Here is a 26,400-nt window from a genome sequence, read left to right on the forward strand (position 1 = left end):
AAAAGTAATATTTATTCTTACGTAATAATTTTGACATCATGATTTAACCAGCAGATTTAGCACGAATTTTTGTGATAGTAAATCACTTATATTGTCGCTTATTTTTTATTATTTAAAACGATGAAATAAATCCCAGATTTTTTTAAGACAATTACTTTTAAAAGAAAATCAATATCAACTATTTCACAAAAACTCGCGCTAAGCCATCCATATAATCATTATATTTACAAAAAACACAGTCTTTGCAACAATATACGAATAAAATAACCAAATACAACCTATGACGTCACTTCAAACAGCCCGGCTCGGAGAGCATCGGCGCGAATTTTTTCGGAACAGACCGGAGCCGATCGGCTGCGCGAGCATTAAAGAACATGCAATCGGAGCCAAACGACAAGAAAAAGTACGCGATCGGAGTCGGTCGGCTCCTCTTATTATTTCACACCGAGCGCCTCCGAGCATTCTTAATGACAAAAGCAGTGCACATCCAAAAATAAACCTTGCTACAAATACTAAGTACTCGATTTTCAACGTGTTAAGAATTTGCTCTTCTTTCCGAGCCGGTCTGTCTGAACGGACCCTTAGGCTTCTGCCTCGAATTTTGCGGGCAGCGGGGCGGCAGCGGCGGCGGCGCGGGAGCGGGGCGGGCAACGCTTACCTGTTCTCGAAACTAGCGGGCAGATCGCGCGGCAATATAGCAGTGTAGTGTTGTGTTCTGTTGTGTTTGCTGTTCCATATGGGTGTCCTCTCAAAGATGGCCGAAATAATTAGCTCTTGCACGTCCGAAGACATATTGATACGTCACAAAAAAATGTATAACACTATGCCTACAATGCAGACGCCCAACGCAGGCGGTCACCGCTTGACTGGAGCGCACCGCTCGTTGCCCGCCGCCGCGCCGCTCCCGCGCCGCTGTATTCGAGGGCCGGTCCATTTGATTATACGCGTAAGATCCTGCCGCTCCCGCGCCGCCGCCGCCGCCGCCCCGCTGCCCGCAAAATTCGAGGCAGAGGCCTTATCCACGATATTCAATATCGGAAACAATTCACATCTTTTCTATTTTATGACTACTTACTTAGACCAGATTTCACCTACAACATAAAGGTCCGTTTTTCTTAAATTTACTGTTAAAAATATTATCGTTAAAATTCAAGCAGTTTAACTTATAAACGTGAATTAAATAATAAGTAATATTTAAGGGCTGTTTAAGAAAATTTTCATAAACGTTGCTCAAGCATGTCTTAACTAACATTTAATCACTACTTAAAACTTTAAGTAGTAATTAGTTAAGATGATGCTTAGAAGATGATTAGAGATTTTTATAAGTAAGGCTGATAGTACCTAAGCATTTGTTTTAAGAAAAACTGGCGTTTACGTGGTCGGTGAAAGTGGGCCTTCATTAGATCACACAGTTCATTTTTGAGTTTGGCTTTGCAACTTCTGCGCCTTAATAATCCTGTTTATGTCGTATAAAATGTTTTCTATTGTAACTAATTTAAGCTTGTTACACTTTTCTTGCAGATCTTATTATGCACAGGTTGCGAAAATCTAACTTCAATCACAGTAATTTTGGTAATTACTCTATGCTTATAATAAAATATATTGTTGGAGCTAATGTGTAATGCTAAGTTTAGCACCGTATTACAGGACCTGATTTACTCTGGAAGATAAACTTAAAATTAATTAATTAGATTTACCTAATCAAATGCCTTGAAATCCACAGCTATCATCAAATAGACACCTGGCGTACTAAAGTTGGCAGCTAAAGGTACGTTTTGAATGCCAGCTACCAACTGCACATACCACGACTGCATTAAGCTAGTAGTCGCCTTCAGTTATTCACCGATTTCATATAGTCGCTAGTGCGGTCGACAGCTTGCTTTCAAAACGCACCTTTATGACTGCAAAACAGCCAATATGTCTGAACAAACCACTATTCTACACGCACGATGCATCATATAGATATACAGTGACAAAGTTATTCGACGAGAAGTGAGCACGGGAAGAATTATCATAAGTTGTGATGGGACATGTACCTATGTAAGTCGGACTACAATTTCATTTTTTATTTAGGTTAAAACTGGCACGTAACTTACCACCATATCAAATGGAGGTTCGAGTATTGTTCTAGGTTATTTTAAAAGTGTCACATGGTTTCTTCTTGTTGCATTATCTTCATTCTCTGCATGAAGGCCGCGAGGCCGTTAGGGCTGCTTTCTAGGCTCTCGTATGTGTGGTGGTTGTTGCCCAGCTGTAGAGTTAAATAGAAAAAAAAGTTTTAGGAAATATAAAAATCATTTAAGTTTTTTTTTAGGAAATACGTTTTTGTTACCTACTCTCTCGATCTTTTATATGTTATAACTCGGGAATGGCTGTACTGATTATGATATATTTTGTTTACAACAGTGAATATAATTTTGGTAAGAACATGTTTTGTGTTTTCTAGTCGAAAAAATCAAAGTGTTGGACTAGACCTTGTTCGAGCCAAATGCGCAAGGAGCCAAATGGAAGATAAAATACACTTCGACTAGTTTTCTTAAAATAACAAAAAAGGTGCTGAACAAGAAAGCAGTGTTTGAAATGTTTGAATCACTACAGTATATGATGACATATTTAATAAGTTTTGGATATAATAAGAATAGCTTATGAGTATTTTTAGTTGCTGTGAATTTCTTTGAACTGAGTTTTCTTTGGTTCAGGTTTTTTAAGGGTTGACACGTTATTGCATAATATACTTAGTTATAAGTAGATCACGAGTAGAGTCGAGCACGTACATGTCGGTCCTGCGCCTGATCTCTCTCCGGTGTCGGATTACCGTCCCATCGCAAGCAGAGAGTGAAGGAATAGCGAGTGCACCTGTGTCTGCGCAAAGGCTTGTGCACTATAATATTCTTATTCTTTATTGCACACTTAACAATAAATACATAAAAAGAATACAGACAGTTTATGTACAATATGTCCTGCGCAGCAGGCTCATCATCCTCCGAGCCTTTTTCCCAATCATGTTGGGGTCGGCTTCCAGTCTAACCGGATTCAGCTGAGTACCAGTGCTTTACAAGAAGCGACTGCCTATCTGACCTCCTCAACCCAGTTACCCGGGCAACCCGATACCCCTTGGTTAGACTGGTGTCAGACTTACTGGCTTCTGACTACCCGTAACGACTGCCAAGGATGTTCAATGACAGCCGGGACCTACAGTTTAACGTGCCATCCGAAACACAGCCAATGGTGTCTAAGATATACTTAGAAAGTACATACAGACTTAGAAAAGTTGCATTGGTACTTGCCTGACCTGGGATCGAACCCGCGCCCTCATACTTGAGAGATTGGTCCTTTACCCACTAGGCCACTACGACTTGTCCTGCGCAGCAGGCTGATCTCCTTAAATGAGAACAGACGCCAATATTTATTATTATAAGTAGATATATAGGTACTCACAAATCCCTTGACCCATTTAGACAGGTGTTCGGTAAAGTACTCCTGTTGGTATCTCGCGTCTACCAGCAGCACGGCGCCCCAGTCGCCGCGGTGACGGACACAACGACCCACTGCTTGGTTCAGTGCTCTGGAAATAGTTACATTAAATATAAGTAGTAATACATAGGAGAGTAAAGAAAGAAAACCCATTTATTTTACACACAAATGTCGCAGAAAACAAACACATACAAGTACAAACAAATAAATCTAGGGACAAAACAAACAGTAAAACAAAAAGAAAAGCGCTGCAGTTGCGTCACTCATGAGTGAAAAGGGGCAGCGCTCGCAACGAAACAACAGCGCTGGTTTTCAGCACTGACCCACATACAGAGTACATGAACATATAAAGCACTGGTGCTCAGCTGCATCCGGTTGGACTGGAAGCCGACCCCAACATAGTTGAGAAAAGGCTCGGGAGATGATGACATAAGAGAGTAAATAAAAGGAGAATATGAAGGCAGGACATGGTGGGCTGCGGGTTTGTTAGAAAGAGTTACCGCGGCCCTGGCACATAAAAAGCCTACGACGGAATATGGTGGGTTTTAGTCAGTAAGAGTCTGACACTCCCTCACCGGTGGTACCTACATATGGTAGTTTATACGGGAAGTACATAAGAGAGTATAGAGAGAGTACATAAAAAGAAAAAATGATTGATGTCACAAGTGAGTTAAAATTGTGGGCATACCCTCATTGCCACTGAAACTGACCTTTTAACTAAAAGTCATATTAAGATTGTTTATCTTCTTTAACTTAGTAAAACTAAAAACAAACATCTGGAATTTCCTCCTTTTTGGCAAGTCCACTAAAAATATTTGCTAACTTACCTATATGCTTGCACTCGGAGCCACTCGCTGCCGGTCAGTAGACTCCGTTCCTTTAGATGTTTGTTATTGTACTCCATCTTCGCGCTCACCGCCGTGTCGTATGTGTTCGGGTATGGTACACCCACCTGGCGATAAATAAATAGTACCTTATAATACTAGATATTATAATAAAGTAATAATAATATATGCGCTGCAAAAAAAAAAGATTTTATCACAATTTGGCTTTGAAAGTTATTGTCAAGATGGCTTTCGAAGGAATATAAAAAGTCGTTCAAGAGGAACTGTGCAAAAGGTTATTTTTGATTAAGACGAGAAAAATAAGTGGCCATATCTTTTTTAATGTAAAAAATAAAATACAAAATTATTTATTCGTCGAAAAGAATTTCAGTATAGACCCTCAAAGAGGCTATTGTGTCGGCAATAAGAAAGACGGGAAACAGCTGATGTCCGGTTTTATTGCTAACTAAATATTTGAATGCTACTTACACACACAACCGCTCTCGCCTGATAGTCCTTGAAGTCCATGCCCTCCGACACCTTCCCGCGGTACACCGCGAACAGTAACGCGCCCTTCTCTGTACCTACTGTTTGGTAGAAATCCTGGAACAACATGTTACGAGTCTCGTTACCTTGGTTCATACATATCCTTGCCTTAGGAATGACATGGGCTATGACTATTTTAACCCGGGTACGGCAAGTAGTTCCATCCGGACGCGTCAGGAACTGAAGGGAGCAGCATGTCATTTCTTTGCAACGTCAGCAGATGTTATGGTAAAAAGGAGGAGAAAGAGGGAGTTAAGCGTCAGGACAGTGAGTTTTAGTCTTCGAGATGACCAGAAAGAACTTGTGTAAGTACACTATGGACAGTGACACAAAGTAGCAATTGATAATCAAGGGGGACATCGAGAATAAAAGTTTTAAGCTCAATTTTGTTTTAACTTTTCTGAAAGAAAATAAATACTTATAACGATAAAAAAACTATGAATAGTGAACTCACATTCATGGTCTCCTCGTGATCTTTATCGTTTCTTTTCTCACAGAACACGTTCTTGATTCTGTTCATTTTCTCCCATACGCCTGTTTCGCGCCAACTGAAATAAAACTGATATAAATATTCTGACAATGTATGTATGTAGCTTTATATCTTATATTTTGAGTTTTACACTATATTTTATAGAATGTGGCTATTATTGACGACCTCGATGGCGCAATGGTCACCATGCCGGACTGCCGGACCTGAGGTCCCGGGTTCGATTCCCAGTTCGGTCGACATTTCTGTGATGAGCATGCTTGTTGGCCGTGGTCTGGGTGTTACAATATTTTTATAGTATTTATAAATATGTATATATGTAGCTATATGTAGTTTATCTGTTGTGTCAGCACCCATAACACAAGTTAATTAATAACGGCTTATGTTTAACTGATCACCAGATATAGTAACAAATAGCAGACTAAAATAGTAAATGATCACCAAAATGAAACTCGCATTTTAATGTAAAACTATAACCAAAGTTTTAACACTTTGCTATCCTATTTAAGTGAAATTACTCCAAAAAAAATCATGCGTAAGCCAAAAATAGTAAACGATCACCAAAATTAAACCACCATTTTAAAGTAAGATTATAACCAAAGTTTTTAAATTCTGCTATCCTATTTAAGCAAAATTGAGTCCAAATAAATCATTGTTATCCCAAAAGTAGTAAATGATCACCAAAAGTAGTAAATGATCATCAAAATTATACTAGCGTTTTAATATAAAATGATAATCAAAGTTTTTACTTCAATACTTCAATACTTCAATACTTTATTGCACTCCATAAGTTTCGTGATGGTGTTACATAATTATGTTGTTTTGTTACATTATGGACCCCGTCGGGCACGGCAACGTAGAAGAGAGGAGGAAGCTAGTTTTATAAATGTTATTATTGTACTATTTTATTTTTATATTAGACGGAATGTATGAGTTAAAATTTTTATTGCTTATTTCATTCTGGTTGTACTTATTTAAGTAATTTAGTTAGAGTGATGCTTATTTTATATATTATTTATTGTTTTTATTATACCTAAAGAGAATAGATGTGTTTATTATATTATAGTACTTGTATAGTTTTATATTAGGGGTTTTGAAATTATTGTTATTTTATATATACATATATATCCAAATATATTGTTTATTTATTTATTTTAAGTTTTTATCATTCATGTACTCGTTAATATTATAGTATGCTTTATTTATGAGTATTTGTTTTAACTTTTTAATAAATAATATATTACTAGTTACTTTTTTTAGGGTTTCTGGAATCTTATTATATATTTTTATTGACATGACATATGGACTATTCGAATGTAGGGTCATGTTTGAAGTAGGTAACATTAATCTGTTTCTATGTCTTAGAGATCTGTTTGTATGCTTGTCTCCACGTTTGGTAAAGAAAGTAAGGTTGTTTCTCACAAATTTACATATTTCTAAAATGTATATACATGGTAAGGTAAGTATTTGGTGTTTTTTGAAATAGGGTTGGCAACTGTCCATTTGGTCTATGTTAGTTAGGATACGGATTAGTTTCTTTTGAAGAGTGAAAAGGGAAGGTGTGTCTGTGCTATTACCCCACAATATTATTCCGTAGCTAAGCCATGCGTATGCGTAGGCATAATAAGTGGTTAAAGCTGTATGAAAGTCGGTGGTCTTTTTGATTTCCCGGAGAGCGTAGGCGAATCTAGATAATTTTGATCGAATGTTTTTTACGTGCGTCTTCCAGTTTAAGTTTGTATCTATAGTTACTCCTAATAATGTGAATTCTTTGACATTTTCTATTTTTGTACCATTAGTTGTGAAGTTTATTTCTAAGGGAGATTTTTGATATGGATAGAACGTGATTAATTTAGTTTTCTCATAGTTGATTTCGAGATAATGATCTTTCATCCATTCTGCAATTTTATCGAAGATGTTTTGAAGCCGCTCATTTAAACCGACCGTGTTGTCGCATGCAGTTAGCAGTGATATATCATCCGCGAATAGTACACATGGTTCTTTTGTAATCTTCGGGAGGTCGTTGATATAGATTAAAAAAAGTAGGCATCCAATGACACTGCCTTGAGGTATTGATGCGTTTATGATTTTTTTATCAGATCTAATATTTATTATTTGTTTAAGGTCAGGATTGCAACTTTCTATTTCAACATATTGTTCCCTATTTTTTAAATATGATGTGAACCATTTGTGTGCTTTTCCACGAATCCCTATTTTATATAATTTATCCAGTAGAATGCTGAATTGGACTTTATCGTATGCTTTAGTCATGTCCAGGAGTATTCCGACCGCATATTGTTTTTTGTTTACTATATTAATGGCTTCCTGCATATATTTATAAACAGCAAGGGTTGTTGAGCGATGTTTACGGAAACCATTTTGGCTTTCATCTAAGATTTTGTATTTTTCGCAAAAATTGTATACGCGGTTGCACATGGTCTTTTCGAAAATTTTAGAAGCTGTGGGTAATAACGCTATAGGGCGGTAGTTATGCGGGTCTGTTTTAGAGTTTTTTTTATGTATCGGTTTAATTATGGCTTTTTTAAGTAGATCTGGGAATTTGCCTTCTTCGAAGGATTGATTGATTAATATACAGAAGGGTAATGTAAGTTCATCAGCACATTGTCTAATAAGGGAAGGTGGAAGTTCATCAGTACCGAAGCTTTGTTTATTTTTAAGGTTTCTTATGATATTATAGATTTCGCGGTAGTTTACTGGTTCCAGAAAGAAAGTATTTAGAGTTGATTGTAGTGTAGGCAAGTCTTGAGGTGTATTAATTGGATTATGAGCATTTTTTTCCCCAACCGACGCAAAAAAATTGTTAAATTCATTTACTATTTGATTAGGGTCTGAAATTAGGGTGTTATTTATTTGAAGTTGAATGTTATGGTGTTCTTTACTAGATTTTTTATTAGTACGTTCGTGTATTATGCCCCACATAGTTTTTGTTTTGTTTTGCGACATTTTGAGTTTATGTATGTAGTGTAATTTTTTGGCTTTGTTTACGGTAAGTTTTAAAATTTTTTCATAGTTTCTATAATATTTATTTATAATTGGATTATTTATTTTTATAGTTAAGATTTTAAGTAGTCTCTTATTTTTGCATGAAAGCTTTATTCCTTTGGTTAGCCAGTATTTTTTACATATTTTTTTAAATTTTACTTTTTGCTTTGGTATGGTTTTATTAAGTATAGTTTGTAATATATTATTAAAGGCTTCGTAGTTTTGGTTTATATTGTTATTTTTAGTAATTATATCATTCCAATTTACTGTTGTTAGTTCTAGTTTAAATTTATTTATATTATTTGTATTATATATCCTCTTTTCGGTATACCAGTTCATTATTTTTTGTTGTTGTGGTATGTTAAATGTTAGTATAGTGCCGCAATGGTCTGAGAAACCCATTTCCTGTACATGTGTGTGTACATCTTTTGTGTTGAAATTAGTGAATATCAAATCTAGGCAAGTGGCTGTGGTTTGTGTTATGTGAGTAGGATCTTTTATGTGTTGTGTTAGTTTGTATTCAGACATAAGGTCCAGAAAGGTATTAGTTTTTAAGTTATTTTTAAGTATGTCTATATTTAGATCTCCTCCGATTATTAATTTTGATTTAGAGTGTTTTTTATTTAAATATGTTAGTATTTTGTTGAGTTGACAGAAAAATGTTTCTTCCTCTCTCCTATTCCAATATATTGTTACTATCAATAAATTTTCTTTTGGTAATTCAGTCGCACAAACTTCTACTATGTATTCTATTGACATGTCCGATATTTCTTTTCTTTCTATATGGTATAAGTTTTCTTCAAGGAGGATGCAGACGCCGCCTCCTCCTCGGCTCTGTCGGCAATAAGACGCTGCTACTTTATACCCGTTGAAGTGAATCATATTCAATTTTTCTTGAGACAACCATGTTTCGGTTAGGCATATTACTTGGTGCTTCGGATTTTCGTTTAAAAATGCTTCAATTATGTGTTGTTTGTTATGTAAACTCTGGATGTTTTGAAATAATATGCTAAAAGGTTGGTCTATATTCGCGAAATAAATGGTTTTGCTGCTTAGTCACAGGTACAGTAGTATTAGCGTCGACATCGTTATGCTTATTATTAATATAAGTATAATCATTTTTCTCATGCTTGCTTTGAATGTATGTATTTAGATCTTCTTTTATATTAAATTGTTCTCCTTCTATAAATAGTTTTTTGTTCCTTATTATTGCATGCAGTCCCTGTTTTCGTGCATTTAGCATTTTATCTCTCATGATATTTCTCTCTTTTCGTTGTTCTTCGTTTAGGAATTCAGATATGCTTATCCCGGTACCGTAGAATTGTCGATTGTTAGTGATTAAGTATTTGACCATTCTTTTACTTATTAGTTCGATGACTAATGGTCGGGTTTTGTTGAAATTATGTCTTCCAATTCTATAGGTATCCTCTATGTAACCTGACAAGTCTATTTGTAAGGTGTCTAGGAACATATTTATGATTCTATTATTCAGACTATATTCAGATTCTCTTTGTTCTTCCATAAGGCCGTATAGCACAAATTTTTTGGTGTTGTTTTCAGCTATTTCCGTAGGTGGTTTACTTGCTAGTTTTTTTATTTCACACTGTAGGGATTCTGTTTCTTTGTTCAGCCTTTCTATTTGCAGATTAAGTGCTTCTATTTCCGCTTTTCTCTGATCATTTTGTGTACACAAGTTAGTTGTTTCTTGTTTTATGTCTTTACTTAACTTTAATATTGCTTTGTTAATTTCTGATTGTATCATAGTTTGTATTTCTTGTATTATAGACTTATTGTTTTCTTTTAATTTCACGGTAATCATGTCGCTCAGATTGTGTAATGTTAGCTCTTTACATCTTTTACATCTTGCTATCCTGTTTAAGTAAACTGACTCCAAAAAAAACTAGTTCGGCCTGATACAATAAATGTAATAACATTATCGGGACCCTTTTCCTGCACTAGGGTGGAAAATTGTCTATTGCATGCCTCTAAACAGAGCGATAAGAGTATGTTTTCGAGGGAGTGTATTGAGAAACACATTCTTCTTCTTCTTTCTCCTGCCCTGTTCCCAATTTTACTTGGGGTCGGCGCTATATGTCATTTTCTTCCATTTTCCCCTGTCACTCGTCATGACACTCACGCATGCATTGCAAGCCGGACACATAACTTAATATGGCATCATAATACTTTATTTGGTAATAAGCCTACATTTTATGGCAATCGCAGTGACTTATTTAGGCAAAAATAATACATTAATTTGGTCGTCAAGAGTTGGTGATCATTTACTAAATTTGGTGGTCGAATACAATTTAAAGTGAAGTCGTGACTAAAATAGCTGGTACTATTACATTTTTAGACTTTATTTTTCTGGTGTTCCGTAGATATTTCTGGTTACAAAACTAAGGGTATCAAAGCATTTTATGGTGGTCATTATATTTGTTCCCATTAATAACTTACCATGGGGCTAACCGACCGTGTGTGAAAAGGTGTCCCGACATTATTTATTATTTATATTAAGGCAGTTACTACGGTTTCTTAAATCTTGAGAGTTTCTTGATTGTTTCTTCATTTTATATTGGGCTCTGGTACACAAAGGGTTTCAGACGGCACGGAAGTGGGTTTTAGTCAGTAAAAGTCGACGCTTCTATGTATTAACTAGTACACTATCTTGTGATATATCTCCATATAGTAGCTATCATGTAAGTCACGTTAACAACTGAATACCTATAAATGGCCCCACAAAAGTCAATAGACTTCAAAAGAAAGGTGCATTTCGTTGCGATCTGTTTGTTCTAAAGGCATGACATTTCTCAGAAACTGAGCAAACCCGAGGAAAGTGGGGGAGACACCAGCTGGTGTCTAATACATAATATAGCTATGTCGGAGGCGTCATCAGGATGGCACTATCGTCCGTCATCAGTTAGGGTAATCAAGCAAAGAGATAACTCAAAGAAACTCAAAACTCAAACAAATTAAAAACTCAAACGTTTATTCAAATTAGTCAGAACAAAAGACAGCCCCCAAAACGCCCGCCCTTCGCCACTTCCTATGTGTTTTGGTTGGGGAGAAGAAGTGGCGGAACAAACTCCCCAGCAACACATGTCTGTCTCTTAGGTTAGAAGAACCATTACAATACAAAAATCACAAGTCACTTTACAAGTTTAGATACTACAACGCTAGGCAATAACACTAGGTACACTACACGTAACGAAAGGCAGTAACGCGACAACACGAAGACTCGACGAAGCCTCGGCCAAGACTGAACCAAGACTGAGCTCCGCAGACGCCACGCTGACCACCACGACTCTGCCAAGCGCGCCAAATTGTTGTTTCACCGGAAACGCCACCAGAGGGCGCGCTTGCGTCTCGTTTAGTGTCCGTACTATTGACTCTCTCCGACAGCTATATTAATGATACTCACTCTCTAACCAGCTTATCCAGCAGCGAGTAGGAAGGCAGGAAGCACAGCACCCCGTGCGGCGCGAGCTCACAGACGCGGCGCAGCGCGGCGCCGAGGAACGCGCGAGCCGCCGGGTTGTCTGAAGCGGCCGATGTGAACTTCTGCTGATTGCCCGACGCACCTATTAGAGAGCCTATCCATACCTGGAATAAGAGCAGATTGTAAACAAGCAAATATGCACGATATTTCTTGCCTCATTCAGAAAGTAGATATATACATTCATACAAAATGCCCCAAAAAATTACGGTCAGACTCCAAAAAACGAGGAACGGTGAACTTTTAAAATCACCAATAGAATTTCTCTGTATCAGGGAAGCTGTTGTCGAGATGTTTGAAAAATGTATCATAAGCTTAAAACTACATCGGTTTGGTGAAGCCCTAAGTTTTATTTTCTAAAAATCACAGATCTCATCGCGACATGTCAAATCCCACTAGCATAAACGCTACCGTACCAAAATGGTCATACATGAAAAACAGATAAAAATCTGCCTTCCCGCTACATTATTGATGATTTCTGGACATCCTAACTTTGAACTAAATTCCTCATTTATAATCTAACAATCTAAAAACCATCTAAAACATTGTACGAACCCTATCCTGGGGTATAACATGGCTGGGAGACACTTGGTGCCGGAAGACAGTGGCCAGCTCCGAGTGGAGGCTGAGCAGCGGCGTCAGGGTGCCCGAAGACAGTGCCAGCGACCGGCACTTGTGGAGTCCCTCCATCACTATGCCAGGGTTCATGCACAGCAGGGAGAGAGTCAAGGAGTCTTTTGATATCCACTGGAAGAAAATTGGTATGGAGTACTTCAAAATTCTAACCTCCCCACTCAGAGACATTTAATGATTACTTAAGTCACTCCTTAGTGACCGAATGTCATACATATCCTTCACTAAGGAATGGCTTAAGTAACCATTAAATGTCTCTGAGTGGGGAGGTAAAGGATAAAAAAAATAATGTTACTGGTGAATGAAACTTACGTCTTTCTTGTCCTATGCAGCAAAAAAATACAAAATATACATTAATAAGCATTTCACACAAACATATAAAAAAAATGGTAGAAGAGAGGTTTGGAACAAATCGAATTCCATGAAATGATTGGGGGTAAAAAGTTTGCAAATGATGTGTATGCAATATTGTATTTCATACATAAATACTTCAGGAAACAACCTTTTTTCATTTAAGCATGTATTAAATGCAATATGACACCATCAGAACACAATTCTAGTAATGTTATATAAGCATGCATATTATTGATGAAACATATTTTTATTTTTATCCTCGATACGTGGGCATATAAAGTTATACACATAAAATACACAGGACTCCACTGAAGTTAATTATATATTAAAATAATAGTATTTACCTCGTTAAACTGCGAGGCTCTCCAGGAAGTATTACTAGATAAGGAGTTAGTCTTCCCGGTAATGTGTCGAATGAGAGCCGGCTTGAAGTCATCCATGTATTTACACTCACCGCGGAACAGAAAACCTATAAAAATATATGTAATTATAAGAAAAGTTTTTTTGTGAAAGAAATATTTAAAATATGAAAATGCCCGTGGATAAATAACAGCCACATACAATATATATGGGTCGATCGATCATATAGGCCGGTCTGTGGATGGGTGACCATCTTGTCATGACAAGTTCCTCCTTGTTTCGGAAGGCAGTATAAATTGGTCATTTGAACATCTTTGGCAATCGTTACAAGTAGTCAGAATCCAAAAACACTGATCAACTGCCTTATCAAGGGGTATCGAGTGTCCCGGGTAACTGGGTTGAGTTGGTCAGATCGACAGTTGCTCAATAAAACACCAGTACTCCACTGCATCGAATTAGACTGGGAGCCGACCCCAACACAATTGGGAAAAGGCTAGGCAGATGATGAATTTTATTTCAACAGTCACAATCTTACCGAGCACCATATCCATAGACTCGAGTAATGTGCCGGTAGCTTGAGTGGCTCCCATCAACGTCCGCGGGTCTTCTCGCAGACGACGACAGAAATTCTCACTGTTGTGTTTGAACTCTAAAATTGAAATTAATATTTTTTCATAAGTTAAGCATTTCCATCCAACTTGGTTACGCTGCTAGCCTCTTGGATACGCTCCGGAGCGTAGCGTTGAGGAGATTTTATTCAATTTCAGAGAGTAAGTTTATAAGTAGTATGTATAATAATGATTGAATGAAGAACCTATAAAATGAAAATAAAGATTTTTTTTATGTTTTTACATGAGCTTTATTTCAGTGGTGGATCTACCATAGCGGGCAGTTAGGCACAACTGGTCACAAAGTCCCGTGAGGTTGTTCATGTTTTAACAATTGCCCTTCTGCACCAAGCTTTAATGCACTCTATTCACCAATGTATAAAGTATAGAATATATTCCCGTTAAAGTCGTGGTGGCCTAGTGGGCAAAGAACCAACCTCTCGTATGAGGGCGCGCGTTCGATTCCAGGCAGTAAGTCTGACACCAGTCTAACCAAGGGGTATCGGGTTGCCCGGGTAACTGGGTTGAAGAGGTCAGATAGGCAGTAGCTTCTTGTAAAAACTGGTACTCAGCTGAATCCGGTTAGACTGGAAGCCGACCCCAACATAGTTGGGAAAAGGCTCGGAGGATGATGAGAATATATTACCGTTATACTGTGCATATCCAATGTTGTGGTTGTTGAGTGTGTCGACGAAGTGGTCAGTATGCCACTTGTAAACTGCCTCATTGTTGTTCACTGGTTGCTGGTTTATTAACGGTATCTGGTTTGCAAACCTGTGTACAAGTAAGCACAAAAAATACAAACATCAGAATTAAGAACCTCCTGGCTATTATTTCGCTCAACGTTTAAGCATTGCCATTTAACGTGGCAATGCAGCCAGCCCTTTGGGGTACACTGCCGGGTGACAGCGATGAGGATCAATTTTTCGACGCCCTTTATTAGTTTTAAGTTTTCTTTTTTTATGTAAATATACATTTAGTTTTTTTTTTTTAAAAAGAACCTCCTCCTTTTTTGGGAAGTCGGTTAAAACGTTACATAGGGGAACCTTTAAAGTTTGGGGGAGAAGACACTTAAAACAATTTCACTTTGGTCGTCGGGATCAAAGCCTGAGTTGTTGAAATCGTTAAGATTTTAGACCGACTTCAAAAAAAGAAGGTTCTCAATTTTACCCGTATATTTGTGCCCGATTTTGATTCGTTTGGCAGCATATTGTTATTAATTTAAATCAGGCATCAAGGCCTGTTAAAAATACTGTACATAAATATTATAACACTAGCCGTTTTCCCGCGGTTTCACCCGCGTCCCGTGGGAGTTACTGCCCGCACCGGGATAAAATATAGCCTATGTTACTCGCAGATAATATAGCTTTCTAATGATGAAAGAATATTTAAAATCGGTCCAGTAGTTTTTGAGTTTATCCATTACAACCAAACAAACAAACAAAGTTTTCCTCTTTATAATATTAGTATAGATAGCATAGTATTGCTAATGTTAGATAAATTATTGTAGTCGGTTTTTCATCAGGTACAGTATAATAATTACCAGTCGTCCCAATTCTTGAGCGTTTTCAATAGAGATTCAACATATGACTCCACTTCTGGGTTGTGGAAGCGATACTCGGCTACGTACTCCAGTTCCTGCAGATGGGTAAATACAATAAAAAATGAGCAAAAAAAATTCAATATAGACTTTTTTCTTCTAAGGAATATGATGAGTTTTTTTTTTTGTTTTTTTATGACGTATTTTTTACTATAAACTGGGAAAATAATAGCTCATCGTGATTTCAAATTAGGACTAATTATACATTACAAATTGAAACTGGACTAATACATATTTTTATGTTAGCCTATTTCTTTGCGATTTCAAAGATATAAGCTTTATATAAGCTTTATTAAGACTTTTGAGATATTGTAATTTTAAATACACGCGCCGGTATCGCGCGGACCACCCACGAAGTGCTGACACAGATGCGCCGAATCGCGCAAAATGGCCGCCACAGACGAGAGGATATATGTTATTTTTGTTCTCATAATTTACAACATCTTGTGTAAAGCAGAAATTAAGTTTGGAGTATTGAATGTTTTAAGATTTTCAGTCAGTCAGAGGGTCAGTTTTCAAGGGAGAATTTCAGTTGTTTGTTATAACTTATATGGTGTTCTAATTCTCGTACATTCTTATTCTATTTACTTTGTTTGGAAAAATATTTTTTTATAATAAAAGTTATAGGGACACATAAAACATTGGTGAACAAGCAATTCGCATTAAGTGTTCTGTAAATTTAAGTATTTGTTAGTGATAATGGGCATTAATCATTTTACTTCTTACTTTTTACGTTCCTTCTTATTCATGTCATCTTTCATGCAATCCATCCATTTTTTCTTAGGTCTTCCTAAGGTGTTAAATTACTCTTGTTTATTAATCTGTGCTTTTGCACTGCTCACCTTGATAGCATTCTGTATCTGTGTCCTGGTGATATTGACGGAGGCGACGTCCCGACAGATACCCTCGATGTTATGAGCTTCATCTATTATCACTACCGCACCTGTCAGTTCTATTGACATCTGTAGGAAAAACAGAAATAAATATATACCACCTTGATACTGTACAGTCAACTTCAGGTCAGTGGTAACAGTTTTATAGGAAAATCGTACTTGTTACTATTGAGTTAAGGTGCATGACAGTTTCCACTGATGTGCTGTCTACCGTACTTTGGACATACGCCTGTCCCTTTGGAGGTCCGAACATTTAGGACAACTTAAACATCCGTTTTTCATAACAACTGTTTACTTTGAAAATTGTATGTAAAAATTCATAGTAAATAGTTAAGAAAAACTGATGTTTATGTTGTCGGTAAACCGGGACTTAAATAAAAAGGCCTATTTATACCAGCACTTCAAGGTTGGCAGCGGCATTCAGCAGTTTTTCAATGATATAATTCCACCAAATCAAAAAAATATGAAATCCGAATTTTAATACCCACGCCTTCAAACTAATTTCAATTATTGTACTACTTCTGAAAATAAACACATCCCAAATACTGATAGCTGATCTCAAATAAGGAGATCAGCCAGCTGCGTAGGACATACTACCTATAGTGCACGCACATTTGCTTGGACACAGGTGCACTCCCTATTCCTTCACTTTCATAGCCCGATGGGACGGCAATCCGACCGGGGAGAGTTCACAAACAGGAACGACATTTGCGTTTCCAAATACTATCCTAATACTATTTCCAAAAATGACGGCATAAAAAAATACACTCACGCTATTTCTGATAGAAGGATCAATCAGATAGTTGTACGGGCAGAATACAATATGGGAAGTTTTCGCCATAGCCCTGGCACCATAGTACGGACAGGCTTCTCTTTCGCGGCCTATTTCCACCAGATCTTCGAGGTCGAAGGCAGCTGGCATGCAGCCGTGGTTCATGGAAACTCGGTTATCGTAGAATTTACAGTTCGAATTCTCTTTATTTTCGCTCCTTTCGCTTTTTCGGAGCGGCTGGAAGGATAGCAATATTTTTAATTAGATATTTGTTTTTAATGTTATTTGTTAGCAAGCAATATTTGTTTTTGGACTGATGATGAACGATTTATGTACTTTTTCTCGTTTGATATATTGTTTCTTTTTAATAACTTAATAAGTCCAGTAATTCTTATATTAATTATAGGGAACACAAAAAATCTATTATATAAAAATAAGCCGGGTTTTCCTTCCTGACGCTATAACTCCAGAACGCACGAACAGATTTCCACGGTTTTGCATTCGTTGGAAAGGTCTCGGGCTCCGTGAGGTTTATAGGAAAGAAAATTCTGGAAACGCGATATAACCGAACTCTACGCGTGCGAAGCCGCGAGCGGAAGCTAGTAAGCTTATAAATGACCTGTAGCAATAGCAACCAAGAAAACGATACGGTAGCAAAAATTGGAAACAGTTCAAGATGTTTTTATTATAAAACAATACAAAATCAAACGTAAAACCTACCTTAATACAAGCCCTGCACATATCATTCCTAGAAGTCCAGAGATTCCTATCGAAGTCCTTAATACAGCTCTTATCTCTACTAGACAGAAGGGTCATTTTCACTTGGCCACAATACGAGGTCCTCTTAAACTCTTTAATGACTTGTTTCAGCTGTGTATGAGTCCTGGCTCCGTAGTAAATGGTTGGTAGGCTGCAATCAACAAACATGGATGTGCGGATCCGAAGGTTTTCCACCAGGTTGTAAAGGTTTTTGCAACCAACCACCTATGTCACCCTAGTACGTCATGCAGTTGCTATCTACTAAGTTATTTTTCTTTTTGAGGGAGTTGCATCAATATCGTATTGTTTAAGTATAGTATATAGATCATGTTAAAAGGGAGGTGTAACTTAAAATATGTGTAATAAGAAGAAATTGTAAAAAATACTGGATATTGATGCTACCGACCAATAATCACACAAAAACAACAATTAAATCAAAACTACTATGAACACTATTTTATTGCATTTCATATTTAAGTACACACAGTATAAAAAATAATTTATAAAATTCAGGTGCTATATAAACAACAAAATATCACAGTTTACACATAAAGCACCAAAGCAACATATTATTTGTCCAAATCTAAGATCTATTGTAAACTACATAAGATACAAAATAAGAAAGCATCAATTACCAGCTGTAACACTCAAGGCACCCAACACCAGGTTATTTGCAATAATACATGTTGAGGGTTTACATGCAACATGAAAAATAAACATGATGTTGTTTGTTTAATAAAATGATTTATTACTTAATTTCGTTAAAAAAATGAGGGTGAAAAAAATTTAGGAAACATCGAAGTTCGAGTTGGTGACTTTATTTTCGTAAAAACTAAAAACATGCAAAGAGTTTCGTACATTTTTAGCTCTTAAACCCAATATGTGTAATATGACTAATGCATCCGATTACTTAATACCATCACCACACCAATTTAAATCGGTTAAACTTTTCAAACTGCAAGCATAAACACATCATCATCATCAGCCTTTTCTAAACCACTACTGGACACAGACCTCTCACACAGAGAACGATTCAGTGTCAATCACCACGCAAGCATAAAAAGAACAAAAAACCCAGCCAAATTAAAAATACAAAACTGCTAAACAAAATAGACTGTACTACATACCTAACACTTTCAGGAGTATTAGGTATTTCAACATTGGTGGTCTTCTCAGGGGTGTGAGGGATACTCTTCTTGCTGTCATCTATACATTCCGTGGAAGCTAGGCGTGGTCGCTTGTGAATAGTCACCTGGTTACACGAAGATTCTGTAAATTCATAACAATTGTGGTATTGTAAAAATTGTTTGAGGGTCAAGAAAAATAAACCCACTTAGAATTTAATTAGGAAAAGAAGTTAGAATCGGCTTATAAGAATTATGAAAAATCTTCCACCATTTCCTATAAGCACTGTTTCTTATGAGATTGCATTTATTACATTTATTAAACTGTTGATTCCCTTGAAAATATATAGAAAATGCGGCATATATGACTGTGTAGTTTTAATTTTATTATTAGTGTAGACCTTAGTATTTAATATTACCTGCGTTCCTGGGACAAAAGGTCTTGAGAGACACACGCACGACGAAGTGATATTATAAGGACTCCTATAACCAACCTTCAAAAAGTCTGTGGTCATTTTCTTTAAAGTCTTGAAACAATAACAACCTTATAGGTATATGTCTATTTAAAATTAGATAGGTAATGATGGACACATTCACCTATCTATCTCATTTAGGTAATTTTAGCCGGCGCTTAGTCTAACTGAACAATATAGAATATTAATATATATTTATCGCAGTTTCTCATCTAGCTAAGTATTCTCATGGTGCGTATACGTGAACGTATGTAATCGGCTTTCATCACTCAGTGCTAGACGAAGCACATTGTTTCTACGGAATTAAAGCTTAGGCATACTGAGAATACGTCATGACACGAAGTGGATGAATGCAGTTTGACTACCTATGTATATTAGTAACGGTTCTAGAGAAATGTAAGGCTGTTACGCGGTATTTATGTTTTTAGCAAAGTTTGATTTAAATGGTCAGATACAAAGTCAAATTAATTCGGTTTAACTTATTTTAACCTGCCTTAAACTATAAAATGACATAACTTATCTAATTGTGTTGACTCCTGTTCGCAATCCTAAAAAAATAAATAAATCAAAAACCTACTACGTGCACAAGACGCGCGTAAGACAATAAGACATTTATTCAAAGTAGGCTGAAAATCAACACTTTTTTAAAAGTCAAGTTTACAAAAGACAGACCCCAAAAACGCCCTTCACATACTATGAACTGACTCTCCAAATAGGACGAGATTCAAAGATACATATAAAAAGATTCAATTTGGACAGTTTTATGTTCCCTTTTAAGTGACCAATTCCTATAATCTTACTATAATCACTCTCGCCTATCCTATTTCTATGACGTCATACCGTCGCGTAACATCAACATGGTACCAACGTCCGATTATAATGCAGTGCTACACAAAGCCAGGCGGCTCGTGGAGCTATGCGCTAGCTATGACATTTCCGGCATACTCGCACTAGCAGACGACGATCCCACTAATAATGTTCACGTCTAATCAACGTGCGGATTTAGCATTTAGTTGTAGACTATAGTATATTGTGTATTGGATTTTGATTGGTTTGTCTTGTAATCATAGTATAGCCAGAGCAAAGAACGTCGTAATTTAGGAAGGTATTCGTTACGTATGTAAGTTTTGTAAAAGAAGGTGAAAGCGTAAATGTTTAAAAGTCTAAGCGCAATTTGTAGCATAAAGTCGTAAATACAGATTAATTACGAATACTTTTACTTTCAAAAGGGGAACAAATATAATGACCACCATAAAATGCTTTGATACCCTTAGTTTTGTAACCAGAAATATCTAATGAACACCAGACAAATAAAGTCTAAAAATGTAATAGTACCAGCTATTTTAGTCACGACTTCACTTTAAATTGTATTCGACCACCAAATTTAGTAAATGATCACCAACTCTTGACGACCAAATTAATGTATTATTTTTGCCTAAATAAGTCACTGTGATTGCCATAAAATGTAGGCTTATTACCAAATAAAATATTATGATGCCATATTAAGTTATGTGTCCGGCTTGCAATGCATGCGTGAGTGTCAGTATGACGAGTGACAGGGGAAAATGGAAGAAAATGACATATTGCACCGACCCTAAGTAAAATTGGGAACAGGGCAGGAGAAAGAAGAAGAAGAATGTGTTTCTCAATACACTCCCTCGAAAACACTCTTATCGCACTGTTTAGTTAGAGGCATGCAATAGACAATTTTCCACCCTAGTGCGGGAAAACCCATAATCTTATTACATTTATTGTATCAGGCCGAACTTATTTTTTTGGAGTCAGTTTACTTAAACAGGATAGCAAGATGTAAAAACTTTGATTATCATTTTATATTAAAACGCTAGTATAATTTTGATGATCATTTACTACTTTTGGGATAACAATGATTTATTTGGACTCATTTTGCTTAAATAGAACAGCAGAATTTAAAAACATTGGTTATAATCTTACATTAAAATGGTGGTTTAATTTTGGTGATCATTTACTATTTTTGGCTTACGCATGATTTATTTTGGAGTAATTTCACTTAAATAGGATAGCAAAGTGTTAAAACTTTGGTTATAGTTTTACATTAAAATGCGAGTTTCATTTTGGTGATCATTTACTATTTTTGTCTGCCATTTGTTACTATATCTGGTGATCAGTTAAACATAAGCCTTTCAAAAGTAGGGGTTTGTTTAAGACATACCTACGGTCTTTTAAAATAAGAAAAGACTGCACAAAATCAAGGTAACTGGTAGAATAGAAAGGAGAAAAGGGAAGGGTGGGGAGTCATTGAACTGCGGTAGAATATTTTATTGGTACATAATAGGAATCTTAAGCTCATCTCATTAACGGCCCACTATCTTTAATTAAAAAAAAAGGATCACTTACACTATTTTTCAGCCAACAATGTATCATTAAAACAAAATCATTTTATTTCAAAATGGCGGCGCGTCACTATGGCGTCACCCCGCCATTACAGTTAATAAGTCAGGGAGAGTAATAGACGTAAATATATCGAGATTCAGACCCCTCGTCATGTCGCCAGTCCACTTTATTATGACTGGGGATGATAAAAACCTGTTCTTAGTTGCATCTGTTAATAATTTGAATCTGTTGTAAGTAATTGCAATTTTTTTTTTGTATGCCGTAGATACCTTGCAGGAAGGGGATTGCTAAGGTTCGTAATACCGGGATATCATCTTGTCACGGATTTATGCATCAGTATTATTTTGAATATTAGTTACATCTCTACATTGTATTTTTTCTAGCTAGATCGTTAGATAGGCTCACCATATAGTCTAGATTTTTTTCAATTGGACAATTCCTGGCCACTTTTCATGGAATATATTAAGTGCACTACGAAGTCTGAGAGTTAGGCAGAAATTAGCCTATACCTTGGACTTGCTTTTGATAAATTCCAGGATGTAGATCATCCAAATCCTCTCTGCCACGGTATTTTCTATATTTAAGAAAAATAGGCAATAAAATTCGGTACTGTACCTTCATCTGATTCATCCTTGTAGGGAGTCTTCTCCTGACGTTTGGTGGTGGAAGACGCACCATCCTGCTCCGGTTTGTAGTATATACTTTTTTCACCTGAAAACATAATTTATCAAAGTTATTTACTGTGATAATTATCAGCTTATATATATCACCCGTAGGTATTAAAAGTTTCACTAATTACACAACCAGGATTTGATTTCTAGCTCTCTCCATATCAATTTAATCTAAACCGGATAACCGTTTTAGCGCAAAAGCGTAACAGTATTTGGCATTTGAAAGTAGTTTTTCCTTATATGATTTTTTTCCTTACATGACTTTATCCTTATTGGTGTTTTTTTCAGAGGGGAAAAAAACTGTGTGAAAAAGATCATTGTGATAAGGTTTAAATGTCAAAACCTTATGGTGAGAGCATATTTTAATATCAATATAATGCAAAGTTCCCTTCCTGTGTGCGTTTCGCGCACATTTGGCGATTGGCGACCATCACAAAAAAATCGCTTGAACTGCATGAAACTGCTTAAGTGCTAAGCCCATATCGATTTTTTTTTGAACCACTTCTTGTAGACTTTAGGATTTCGATAGTCAGTTTCGATGACAATACATATAAAATTTCGAAATGACCTGATGTTGCAGCCAGGAATAACTTCTCATGAGGGAACTCCTTAACGGTTAGGAACATATACCCAAAACTTTGTATTGAATTATTCAGGTTTATTGATAATAATATACTTACGGATATAAAATTAATAGACCAAAAAAAATTTCGATTATAACATATTAAATTATTTACGTCAATGTTGTCTATCAATCGCCTAGTTTGCGCCAACTCTTAGCATCATTTTGAATAAATATCGCGGACGAACATAATTTACAATGCTTGCGTAACTGATAAGAACTTACACCATTGATATTCTCCGTTATCAGTTACCTACTGATAGTACTTGTGTACTTAGTTATCATACGCGTTTGTACTCCGTCGGAAATGGACGAGGTTTTCGGTAAAAAGTACGTTTTAACCGATTCGGAGAACTTTGAAGATTATTTGATTTTTATTGGTGAGTTAGAAAGGAGGTTTATTATTTTTTGTTCTGTTTTTAAGTGATTCTAGTTCGGTTTTGTGTTTAGTTAATTTATTTTGTTGGTGGAGAAGACTGGGTAAGTATGAATCGTACGGAAATAAATATAAACATTACCGATACCGGTTATGAAGGTTATAACAATGATAAACTCTCAGCTGTTTTGTATTATTTACAAGTTCGTTTAGTGCAGCCGTTTAAGTATAGATTATTGTGTGAAACAATAATAAACTAAAATAAAGGCGTAGAGTTGAGATGTTTTTTTTATTTGCAAATATATTTTTCTCAGTAAAACTATTTTGCTTTCATGTTAAACGCTTAAAGCGGTTTGGGTAAGTTGAAATATTTATATACCTTCCCTTAGTGTACCTATATTTTTTAGGTCCGAGACGCTAGTGTAGGTAAATAAACGAAATCATGTCAAATCTTGATCTAAGTAGGTACATTTCTTTGTTTTGCAAATGATAATGGTAATAAAAATAGTTTATCTGTAGTTAATTAATGCAATAAGTACGTACTTAAGAATATATTTAAAGTATGTCGATTTTCTTAATTATATTGATGGAAAATCGTTAAAGGTATAAGAGGCAGATAAAGAATGGGTAAAAACGATGAAATTCTAACTTCGGTCTTTGTCCAGTTTTACCCTTAACAAACTTGAGCGAAAAAAGGAGCACCCAAATAAGTCATATTCATCGTCCATCCTGCTGCCCTTATCCCAAATAAGTCATATTAAATTATCAAATAGGCTTAAAATTTTCATAAAGTATTGAGTATTTTTATAAAGTATTGAGTATTTTTATCTCATCAGTACAAAACTAGTCACTACAGTTTAATGAAACAGACTTTTATTTTCTCCATTCATATTTTAGTTTAATATGTTTTCTATTCATCTCCTAAGCAGCCACGCGTTATAAAATCTAATCAAAAACATTATTCTTCCCCCAGGTGTAAACTATTTCGCTCGTAAAATAGCGCTGAAACTAAGCCAGACTCACATCCTTACCAAGAACGAGGATGGCACATACACCTTCCAGTTCATATCTCCTATGGCCAGTACAACTGTCACCTTCACTTCAGGAGTCGAGTTCGAAGAGGTTAAAGCTGATGGGGTTAAGGTAAGAAGGAAATTATAGAATTTTGAGGAATTGTTTGCATATAAAAAGGGCTAAAGAAGGAATTGGAGAGGGAGAACAGGAGGGTTACTTGGTGAAAATCTAGCACTTTCATCCAGACCGTCGTGATTTTATGATAGCATATCGTATAAAAAGAAAGAAAACCAAAAACCACATCTCAAGTAAATAAATATCTCTTTAGACCAAATAAAAAGCTAGAGCAAAAGCATAATATTGCAGCATTTTAGACTTCTTTAATTCTTTACTTATGGTATCAAATTATTTTAATGTAAAAAAAACGTAAAGCATTTGATGAAGTGTTCTGCTTGCTTAGTAGAGAAAGAAGAAAATTAACGGATTTTACATTACAGGTAAAAGCGACAATGACAATAGAAGATAACATAATGACGCACATACAGATAGATGAAAACGGAAAGATTTCTACGCACGTCAGAGAATTTTGGCCTGACAAGATGACTGTGGTAAGCACTATTATGCTACAAACTAGTGTTCCCACTATGCGTACACAGCGATAGAGCGATTTCCACTGTTTTCTATTGAGCGCTATTCGATTTCGAACTTATCCTAGGATCGATCCCGCGATTTTTTTTCTCAATCGACAAGCGTTGCTTAGGCTTTTATATAGCTAGGAGCAGAAATGTGTCTGCAGTACTAAATTTGGTATGCAGTAAAAGCAAATATAGCTTAGATCCATGTACAGGAAAGCTAGTCTTTTGGCGTTAACCTAGCACTCGAGGCTGTTTCTGAGAATTTTCCACTGAGTTACAAACACGAGCTAAACTGTCCTTGATAATTTCTCCAAGAAACTTGATTCTCTATCTACGTCTTTTAGGGAATTTGTACCCTTCATTTGGCAGTTAGAAAAATATAAAAGGTGTGAAGATTGCTTTCAAAGTTTTTGCTACCATTTGATAATATTTGTGTTCTTTCAGACGACAACAGCTAAGGGACTGGATAAAGTAGTAAAAAGATATTACGTCGTACAGCAATGATCTGGGTGACAAAGAAGATTCTTCCAATTCTAGTCAAAGATTTTTAAGAATATTGCGTGAGTTTTTTGTCAAATTTAAAATATAGTTTGATGTAATAGGAATGTTGATTGCTGAGGGTGCGTTTAGACCAAACAATCAAAGAGTAGGTAGAGTACCTATATTTCATATCATTTTAGCATTGCTAAACTTTAAGTGTAAGATTTTTATCTTTCGTCTAAAAATAAATTGAAAGTTATAAAAAGTAATAGGTTTTACCTATTACTTTTTATAACTGAGCGATTTGCTCATTTGGCCTAAACATACCCTTAGGTACCTAGATATACACAAAAAACAACCCAGAGTTTTTACATGTTTGAGAAAATAAAGTTTGCGAGCTTACAGAAAGTTAATTTTATGTTAAACATGTTATTTATAAGTTTCTTTAAATAAGCAAACATGTTACTACATTTACTACTTTTATTGTAAGGAGATAAACCTATTGTTTAGATTTTAGATTAAGGATCGTTAAAACTATTAAGATCGAAGAATACTGCTGTTAGCATGTCAGACACCTCATGAAGTTGTACCTAAATATTTTAATTTAATACATGTAAGAAGTATACACCACTTTTATTTTTGAAAACAAAAATTGGTAAACCCTACACAAAACTTACGGACCTTAAGACGTAAGGGTATAAACTGGTGTTTGACTCAACGGTGATAAATAATCTGAATTATATTTTAATCACACCAGCTGACAATTATCACTAACGAAATCAATACTCCATTAAACGAAATAGCTTCACGTCTAAATATTTAAAGC

General features: G+C 35.9%; 2 protein-coding genes across 4 annotated transcripts in view; one reads left to right on the forward strand and one right to left on the reverse strand.

Moving 5' to 3' along the window:
- Positions 1–998: 998 nt before the first annotated feature.
- The window catches only part of LOC124639890 (Fanconi anemia group J protein homolog), a 74,829-nt gene continuing 49,427 nt past the window's right edge, over positions 999–26,400 (reverse strand). Inside the window, exons 4-20 of one of the 3 annotated variants that reach the window (XM_047177399.1) lie at positions 22,392–22,487; positions 18,934–19,075; positions 17,768–17,957; positions 17,048–17,284; positions 16,225–16,344; positions 15,326–15,420; positions 14,429–14,556; positions 13,710–13,823; positions 13,159–13,283; positions 12,773–12,784; positions 12,383–12,574; positions 11,753–11,934; positions 5,299–5,392; positions 4,788–4,901; positions 4,302–4,426; positions 3,439–3,565; positions 999–2,251 (exon numbers count right to left, since the gene is read on the reverse strand). In XM_047177399.1, the coding sequence (XP_047033355.1) occupies positions 2,147–2,251; positions 3,439–3,565; positions 4,302–4,426; positions 4,788–4,901; positions 5,299–5,392; positions 11,753–11,934; positions 12,383–12,574; positions 12,773–12,784; positions 13,159–13,283; positions 13,710–13,823; positions 14,429–14,556; positions 15,326–15,420; positions 16,225–16,344; positions 17,048–17,284; positions 17,768–17,957; positions 18,934–19,075; positions 22,392–22,487 (2,198 nt within the window). In that variant the 3' untranslated portion in view covers positions 999–2,146. Of the gene's footprint in view, positions 2,252–3,438; positions 3,566–4,301; positions 4,427–4,787; positions 4,902–5,298; positions 5,393–11,752; positions 11,935–12,382; positions 12,575–12,772; positions 12,785–13,158; positions 13,284–13,709; positions 13,824–14,428; positions 14,557–15,325; positions 15,421–16,224; positions 16,345–17,047; positions 17,285–17,767; positions 18,032–18,929; positions 19,076–22,391; positions 22,488–26,400 lie in introns of all 3 variants that reach the window. The other 2 variants (XM_047177401.1, XM_047177400.1) reach the window with 2 other exon arrangements.
- Positions 23,307–26,199, forward strand: LOC124639892 (probable fatty acid-binding protein). The gene is made up of 4 exons (XM_047177402.1): positions 23,307–23,449; positions 24,419–24,588; positions 24,957–25,067; positions 25,539–26,199. Exons 1-4 carry the CDS (start codon positions 23,377–23,379, stop codon positions 25,596–25,598), a joined length of 414 nt encoding a protein of 137 aa, XP_047033358.1. The 5' UTR covers positions 23,307–23,376; the 3' UTR covers positions 25,599–26,199.

This window comes from Helicoverpa zea, chromosome 19, assembly GCF_022581195.2.
Source record: "Helicoverpa zea isolate HzStark_Cry1AcR chromosome 19, ilHelZeax1.1, whole genome shotgun sequence".
In the NCBI taxonomy this organism is placed as follows: domain Eukaryota; kingdom Metazoa; phylum Arthropoda; class Insecta; order Lepidoptera; family Noctuidae; genus Helicoverpa; species Helicoverpa zea.